At 40.0% G+C, this 9244-nt stretch overlaps 1 protein-coding gene across 1 annotated transcript; it reads left to right on the top strand.

Annotated features, from left to right (window-relative positions):
* The first annotated feature begins 4047 nt into the window (after window positions 1-4047).
* On the top strand, window positions 4048-7916 carry LOC122073207. Its single transcript, XM_042637746.1, has 2 exons — window positions 4048-4264; window positions 4357-7916. The coding sequence occupies exon 2, from the start codon at window positions 4643-4645 to the stop codon at window positions 7718-7720; it is 3078 nt and encodes a 1025-aa protein (XP_042493680.1). The 5' UTR covers window positions 4048-4264; window positions 4357-4642; the 3' UTR covers window positions 7721-7916.
* The last annotated feature ends 1328 nt before the right edge of the window (window positions 7917-9244 follow it).

The following is a 9244-nucleotide window of genomic DNA, read 5'->3' as shown; positions in this document are numbered from 1 at the left end:
GAAGATCTTATTTTAGATATGGGTCTTGTTAGAGTTTAATTTATTGGTCACAATGTAATAGACACTCTCTTATATTTGTTTGATCATATTATTGATGTTTCTGAATATTTCTCAACTCTATCCTTATGTGCACATTTATCTTGATATGAGTGAGATATTATTGTTTTAGATCATTATGTTTTGTCTATCCCTCTTATGCACCTGTTTGAATGGAATTATTGGTGTAGTAATTATGGAAAGGAGTGTGTCTATATAAATGACATATGTCCGCCATAATTCACATCAATAGAGCTATTCATTCAAGGTATTATGTAATACAACCAAGTGATAGGCTATTTGATGGAATCCAAGTATATTTTGTTTTTAGTGATTTTGGTCTCATAATCCAAGTGGGAGATTGTTGGATTTATCCGTTACAATTTATTTAATGTGTAAATAAATTCAATTTGTTAAATTTCTATTTTGTGAACTATTGTTTGACTAAGTCACGGGAGACGGTGTACAACATCTCTTGACTTGAACTCCACTTCCTATCTATTAGGTGGTTGGGGTTGAATAGGATTTTTCACTCCTTTAACCACTCTAGCCGTTAGAAGAGACTAGAGGGTGATTATAAATAATGAGAGACTACTAGGATCCTCTCTCCACCTTGATACGCACACTGATTCCCCATTTGTGAGTGAGCATACGGATAAGGTAAGAAGAGAGAAACCCTACTCCATTGTTGTAGTCGTTCTAGCAAAGAGAAACATCAATGGCTTCTTTAAATTCTGCTGGCATCAATGTCTCGTCGGTGAACGGTATGTAACCCATCTCTGTACTGATTTAGGGTATTGATTTATAGTTTATTTATAAGATCATGTTTTATAGGAATGCTTAATTTTCTTTCATAAATAACTTTCAAGAATAAGAGTAGGTGAACTTAGAAGATATCAAGTTCTAACTACACTTATACATGCGTCATATAAGCAACCCCAAAAATATTCTAACTTGTAAACTTCGATGTTTGAAGTCGTATCTAATTTAGTTGTAAAGATTGGTAATGGGATTTTTTATTTTATTTTATTACTTTACTCAAAAAAAACAATTTAGTAAAAGAATATTAAGTCACATAGGATGACAACTAATTTACAATGTGTAGAAAATCATTATGTAATTGTCATTTGCTTGTCAATTGACAAAAGTAAACTCACCTTGATCTTTTCTCCATTATGTTCTTTTTGATGCCCTATCAACATTGTTACTAAGGATTTCTATGATTTTTCCCATCCCCTATTTATGATGGCATTTCAATGACATGTAAAATAATTTGGTTGAATTTCACTTCTTGCTTTTACCCTTGTGTAATTCATGCCTGTTATCTGATTTCTTTTCCAAGAAAAAACAAATGTGTAGAAAATCATGAGGATGCATGAACTCCCGCTATCTGATTTAGCTGTAGAGACTGGAAAATTCTCAATATATGGCTTGAGGCCTTGAGCCCAACACCATATAGTTGGCAATAGAACCTTCCCTCTCCTTAATGATTTTTGAATAAGATAAGGAGGCAATTTCCTTTCATCCACAATTATATGGTAACTTGTGGTGTATTTGAAACCCATTTCAAGGGTTTTGGATTCAAACCTCCTGGGTCACAGCTCCACTCCACATAGAATAGAATAGAGTAGGACTTGTAAAAATAATATTATTTAAATTATTTTTAAGAAGAAAGCTATTTGATCCACTATGATGGGAATACAGGATACATCTTTTTTTTCCTGGTAAAAACCATTGTGGGATACACTAGCATCTCATTGTCTCTCTTTTCTTCATATATAGTGATATTGCCACCTTCTAATATATAATATTATTTTATCGCATTTGATATTATTGTGTTATTCTATACCGAGCTCTCTTAGAAAAGCCCACTCCCTTAATTTTATTATAGCATTGATAGTCAATGGTGGTGCCATTAAATGCATCACACATCACTTGGGGTTGGGGTGTTATGGTCTATGAGGGCCATGTGCACCAGAAGAAAATAAGAAAATGTTGGAAAGCAAAAAATTGATGATGAGGTTTAGAGTTTAGACAAGTACAGACAGAGGGGTCTATTACTGCTAACTACTGAGTAGTTTTAAGGTTGATTGCTGTTAAGTAGAGATGCACTTGCCCTTTTGGCCGGTGATCACTCATATATGCTAATCACAATCTGGCTCCATGATTTGTATTAATATCATTTAATTGATAATGACATGCATCTAAATGATCTAACTTCTGAGTTAGTGGGGCCCAGTGTTGTTGTCACACTAATTTTGGGTGGTTCAACACTTGAACCACTACAGAAAATGTTATTTTAGGCGACGACGATTGGTGATGGAGCCTTGGATTATATATGGCGACGGTAAAATATATAGCGTTGCTTATTATAATAATGATCGACGGTAACTGAATGTATGTTACTTATTTTAATAATTAGTGATGGTCAGAGTAGTGCTGCTACGAAAAGTGTATTTGGACGACGCTTTTTTTTTTTTACCGTCCCCAAAAATGGAAAAATAACGACAATTAAATTGGATCAGATCATATCAAATCGGTCAGATCTCCATGATCGGATTGGTATCGGATCCTGATCGATCTGAAATCGATCCATTAAGTAAGGTATAGGGGTAAAATAATTTAAATATTAGCATTTAAAAAAAATTCATCTGATCACAATCGATATTGATCCTAACTGAGACCGATCCTAAATTTTAACACCTTGGCTGAATGTTAATTTATTTTCCAAGTTATTTCTAAAGTCAGGTCCATTTGATGTCATACTTTCTTAATTAGCATATCCAATGCATCTCACTATAATCCATCACCACCTTGTTGGTGATCTTAGATTTTTCAATTACTTATTTGTTACTTAACAAACTCCGATTAATCTGAAATTTGACATATGAATAAAGACCGAGAGTTTACATTGCCACATCATTTTAGCCCAATTTATTTGAATCATTCTTAACAACTTTAAGTGCTCATTAAGAAAAATCTTTATCAAAAATACTAAATAACTATTTACTTCATCATAAGATCGTAATATTCATACATTTACGGTTGAATCAAGAGCAACTTACCCTCTCCACCCGATAAATAATAAGTGAAGCCTACTGCAGTCTGCAGTCAAGTAGACGGAGGTGGAGGTAGTAGACAGGACTCAGGAGTCACAGGACAAGATAAGATCCTACTGATCAAACTGGAAAAACAAGCACAGGAGTCAAGACTACACAGTACTCACCACAATATAGCACTTCACATGCACAACCCTCACTTACGTGAACCACACAGACATACTCGATCCACCACTTCCTATGGGAGGTAGGAGGGGTCGATCGGTCGGTTTTCGAACTTTTATGATTAGGAGTCTCACCGCCCCAGGGCCAGAAAGGGTCAGGGGTTCTGGAATCTGGACTGAGTCCCTCTCTAAAATGAGAGAAGGGAATTTGAAGGAAACCACGGAGGAGAATGATTTTTTCTCTGTTTTTTATCTTCTGGTATCGAGTTGGACTGGTCTTAATTGGTTCAATTCCCACTGCGAAAAAAAGAAATAGCTCTGAGGCAACTCACTCAATTGCTGTTTTACTGGTCTTTTACTGCGTCATGTACTGAAGTAAGTACACATACGGAGACAGGGACTGCAAATTTTCCACTAATTTTTCTCAGGATTTTGTTTTCTTCTGAGATTTGAATCTCCAACCAGCGGAGCTTTGCCTGACTCCCTCCCAGTATTGGTTCATCTCCCTATGCAGCTTTTACCCACCCCTGACCCTGAGCGAGTCTATCTGACCAATCTTTGGCTTCTGTGTGACCATGACCAAAAAGAATGGAAAAAAATTGAAAACCCAACCCACGTTACAGAAGAATTTCGAATGACTCAACGGGATACATAAAACAAAAAGAAAGAGCCCCGGACCCGGAAAGAACCCACATTCATTTATTTTTTAAAACAAAAAATTATTGCAATGTCACAACCATTAACGCATCTACCCCTCCCTTAACTCCTTTACAGGCATCCAAGTTACAATATTTTATGTTCAAATACAGATCAAGCTCATGCATCAGATTCCCTCTCTCTCGAAATTTACAGCTTTGTTTTAATCGAGTCCTGTATATATGTAACCCATTAGATATTATATAGATGTGAAGTGAGAGAGAGGACGGGGTAGCTCTTGTACTCTGAATTTTTGCAGAAGAAGCTCTCTCTCTCTTCTTCTTTGCCTGAAAACGAAACCATATACAGGTATAATGATGATTATTGAAGCTTATTCTTACTCCGTTTTCGTTATCTCATGATGGGTTTTGCTCTGATGCAATATATTCTTTTATCTCTAGGGTCTCTTTTGTTCTCTGGAGGAGGTTTGATTTAAATTTCTGATGTGAAAAGGCTTCGCTTTTGGGTCTTCTGGGCTTGGGAGGTCCACAAAGGAGATTGAGATTGATATTGATTGGGTACAGATAATCTTCTGCGCTTGGCTCTTCTGGCGCATTTACTATCTATCTTCTGCGTACTTGTAAGTTTTAATGAATCCGATATTATCAAGATGAACTGCAACGTTGCAACCATGGAGAGACCATATCACCTTCCAGTCTACTTCCATAATATCGGATTAGAGAGAAAATGTGTAGCCATCCAGTGAAAGTATATCTGATTTCTTCACCATTAAATTTTCGAAATCATACAGCTGTCCACCGACTCCAAGCCCAATCCTGCTTCTTGGCACCATCATTACCATCTGAATCTTCTCAGGAATTATTTATGGCCACGGAGGAAGAAGCTTCTGCTTCTGATGGACCAAGTAAACCACCTCTGACCATCAAGATAGCAAGTTCGGGCGGTGAACCGGGTAACAAATCTTCCTCTATTTCTCCTTCAGATTTCCTTTCTCCACCCATTAAGAGCTCAATCGAATCATCACCATATGATTCTCCTCTCATCTCCCCACCCTCGTCTGCCTTCGTTTCCGCTCTCCAGTCGCCCTACATATCTCCAAGGGCCTTGCTCTCACCACCTCCAGAGAACCCGACACCCGTAATGCATCCTTCGCCACCGGTCTCCTACTGTGGTTCCCTTTCTGATGATATCCCGAGCACTTCCTACACACCCCCGCCGGAAAGATTCGATTTTTCCGATGACCCAACTGACCAGAAGCTCAAATTTGTGACCTCTGTTCCAGTTCCTGAACAAGCACCCCCTCGAATCTCATTCTCCTTCCCCGTACCCCGTATTTCCTTTGCTAAAAGCTCTGTTTCTCCCTCCTCCAATGCAAAACTAAGGAGCTGTGATGTTTACATAGGCTTCCATGGCCACAATTCTAATTTGTCACGCTTCTGTAAGTGGCTTAAATCAGAGCTTGAGCTCCAAGGAATTGCTTCCTTTGTTGCTGACAGAGCCAAGTACTCGGATACTCAGAGCCACGAGATTGCTGATAGAATTATTTGCTCTGCAACATTTGGTGTTGTGATTGTCACAGCTTCAAGCCTTCTCAACCATCTGACAATCGAGGAGATTAGATTCTTTGCCCAGAAGAAGAACTTGATTCCCTTGATGTTTGAAACGGACCCTACAGAGATCATTGGCCTTCTCAATCGCACTTCTGATGCCAAGGACTGGAAAGAACTAATAGACAGCTTGATGAAGTCTCATGAATACAAGCTGGAAGCCAATGAGAGTAACTGCAGAAGCTGTATATCTACTGCTTCTGGAGTTTTAAGAACAAAACTTGGGAGGAAAAGTATTGCTGAGAAGGAGGTCCAAGGTTTTGAAGAGCTACCTTTCCCTAGAAACAGACTATTTGTGGGAAGAGAGAAGGAGCTGATGGACATCGAGGCTGCCTTCTTTGGATATGGGGATTGTCTTGAACATGAGCCTTCTTCGGGCAAAGGAGGACCCGAGGGGACTTTGGAAAGCTTCGGGGATGAGGAGACCGAAACTGTAAGAAACAGACGGGGCCGATATATTAACTTGGAAATGAGAAAATGTAGGGAGCCTACTTTAGAGGCTTGGATTGAGCCAGGAATTGGAAGAAGCCCGTCGAAGAGGCCGAAACAGAAGAAATCAAGGGGTGGGAACAACAAGAGTCTTGGTAATGTAATGTGTATAAATGGGGTTTCAGGTGTTGGAAAGACCGAGCTTGCACTTGAATTTGCTTACAGGTATTCGCAGAGATACAAGATGGTTTTATGGGTAGGTGGAGAATCTCGGTATTTTAGACAGAATATTTTGAACTTGTCCCTCAGTTTGGGGTTAGATGTGAGTGCAGAACCAGATAAAGAGCGGGGGAGGATCCGAAACTTTGAGGAGCAAGAGTTCGATGCATTCCAGAGAGTAAAGAGAGAGTTGTTTAGGGACATGCCATACTTGCTGATTATTGATAATCTTGAATCTGAGAATGAATGGTGGGAAGGGAAGGATCTACATGACTTGATACCCAGGAACACTGGAGCATCCCATGTGATTGTCACAACCCGGCTATCTAAGGTGATGAATTTTGATCCGTTGCAGCTTCAACCATTGTCCCTGCCTGATGCAATGTTTTTGATCATAGGGAAGAGGAAGAAGGATTACCCAACTAATGAAATAGAGTTTCTTGGCAAATTCATTGAGAGGTTGGGGAGGTCAAGCTATGGACTCTGGTTGATTGGGTCAATGCTCTCCGAGCTTGTAATTTCTCCATCTGCTCTATTTGAAGCTGTGGACCAGTTCTCTCTGGATGAAGGTTCTTCATGTTCATTAAGCGCAGGGGATGAGCAATTCTATAAGAATAATCCTTTCCTGATGAAAATTCTGGCATTTTGCTTGGCTGTCTTAGACGAAACCAATGGGGAAAAGAACCTCCTTGCCTCCAGAATGGTCCTTGCTGGTGCTTGGTTTGCCCCAGCTCCTATTTCAGTAAGTCTACTTGCCGCTGCAGCCAAGAAGATACCTGTCACCGGAAACGGGTTCCAGCAGTGGAAAAGACGTCTCAGAATGGGATTCTGTTGCTTGTCTAGCTGCTATTTAGTACCTCGAACTCGGAGTGAAGCGGATTCAGCTCTTCTTTTGGTGAAACTAGGCCTAGCAAGGAGAACAAATAGACAGCCAGGTTGTTGGATTCAGTTGCACCCTATCACCCAAGTTTTCGCCAGAAGGAAAGGAGCCATACCCGCTGCCAAGGCCACAGTTCAAGGTGTAAGAAAGATTGGGAATCCAATGTTACATTCTGACCACCTTTGGGCATCTGCATTCCTGGTCTTTGGATTCAAATCTGAGCCCCCGCTTGTTCAATTGAAAGCAATGGATATGGTCCTATTCATTAAGAAGACGGCCCTCCCTTTAGCAATCCGGACTTTTATGATGTTCTCACGGTGCAACTCTGCGTTGGAGCTTCTGAAGGTCTGCACAAACGTCCTTGAAGAGGTGGAGAAGTCCTTTGTGTCTCAGATACAGGACCGGTGTCACGGTTCACTATGTCTGAAAAAATTACAGTCTAACCAGAAGGTGGATGAGTATGTTTGGCAGGATGTTACATTATTGAAGGCTACATTGCTTGAAACTAGAGCTAAGTTGCTGTTGAGAGGTGGGCATTTTTATAGTGGTGAAGAGCTCTGTAGGACTTGCATCAGTATCAGGACTGTAATGCTTGGCCACAATCATGCCCTGACCTTGGCCACTCAGGAAACTCTGGCCAACTTGGTAAGGTCGAGGAGTAAGATATGAAACTCTTTCTATGAAGAGGGGTTTTTTTTTAGGCTAGAGAAAACCTTCACTTATGTCGTGTTTCTTGGTTTTGTCTACCTTGCAATCGAAGTAGTTAGTTATTGGAAACAGTTCCATCATCATCTTCAGTTCTTCTATTGTATATTCTTCTTGTGTTTTTTTCGGAAGTTTTGTATGAAACTTGACTTGATGAGCATTGCAAGCGTGCCCTTTCAGTGAAACCAAATGCATTGTTTGGGTTCATTAACGTGGGAGAGTGGGTTGGATCTGTCACTCTGTTTCCCCACCCCCACACCCTTTAAGGGTATTTTGCCCCCATGAATTCACAGCTAGCTAGATATGCTTTTGTTTCTTGTTTTTGGTAGAATGAACAGATTTGGGTTGATGGGCTGCACTTGCGTCAGTTGCATGTGCATCTTGTTTTGTTTATGATGAATGTTAAAACTGCTAGAGTCTGGAACCCCATTTAGGTCATCCCTTTTGGTGAAGGCAGTAATTAATGATTTTGCTTCAAGCCAAAAGTCAGCCAGCTTTAAAATCAATTCTTTTTGTTTTTGTGTGTGGAGGCTGGTTTGTGAGGAGCAGCGAACTAGAGGCTCTGAAACAATAGAACGGTGGAAGGAGCCTTGGCCAAGAAATTGTTATCCACCTTGTGAATTCAGAGGTTTGCCCTATTGCTGATGAGGTTATAAGATGGAGGGCAGCGACCAAAGGTAAGATGTTGTTAGCTTGCTCATTGAAGTTTTTGAGAGCGCAGAGATTCATCACCAGGAACGTAGAGGAATGGGACGCAACGGAGTGCAAAAAAAATTGAAGTTGTAACTTAAAAATAACATTTTTTGTTACAGCCCCAGAACTAAAACTGAAACTGAAACTGAAATTGAAATTTCACTTACCTCCCCTATCCATGCCAAATGCTAAATGCCAAATGAGAGAAACAGTTGCGAAGTGCAGACATGGACAGAAAGGAGACAGTCAAAGAGATTGCCACAAAGGTAGAACAAAGCCCCACCATTAAACATTTTGTTTGCTACCAAACATCACAATAACTCATCCGATGCAATTTCTGACTACTGAGACAACAAATACACGATAAATAAGCTGCTGAGTCAATGTTGAACATACAGAATCAATTTCAAGTCCTATACACACCACTTACCACTGTCACAATCACACACATTAATTCTGTCCTCGTTTCTCTACCGAGTTCAGTCAGGTCCTAAACGAAAAACAAAAAAACACTTTCGAAGTGAGATATTGAGAACGCTTTCACGCAGCGTATTGAGTATTCCATTGAAGATGAAGAAGCAGATAGAGATCGACCGCATCCTATTTCTTCTTTCTCGGCCGTAAACTGCTCATCCTCTTCCTTCATTTTGCCTTCCACTAGCCTGTATGCTGTACGTGAATTGGGATTGTTCTTTCGCAAAGCAGCATCAGCATACGATCTTCTCCGATTGGAATTTGGAATGAAAAAAAAAGGAAATCCAAAAAACAAATATTACCACATCCCCCCCCACCCAC

Source organism: Macadamia integrifolia, chromosome 3 (assembly GCF_013358625.1).
Source record: "Macadamia integrifolia cultivar HAES 741 chromosome 3, SCU_Mint_v3, whole genome shotgun sequence".
Lineage (NCBI taxonomy): Eukaryota > Viridiplantae > Streptophyta > Magnoliopsida > Proteales > Proteaceae > Macadamia > Macadamia integrifolia.
Note: the sequence above shows the minus strand (reverse complement) of the source record. Positions and strands in the feature narration are given on the sequence as shown.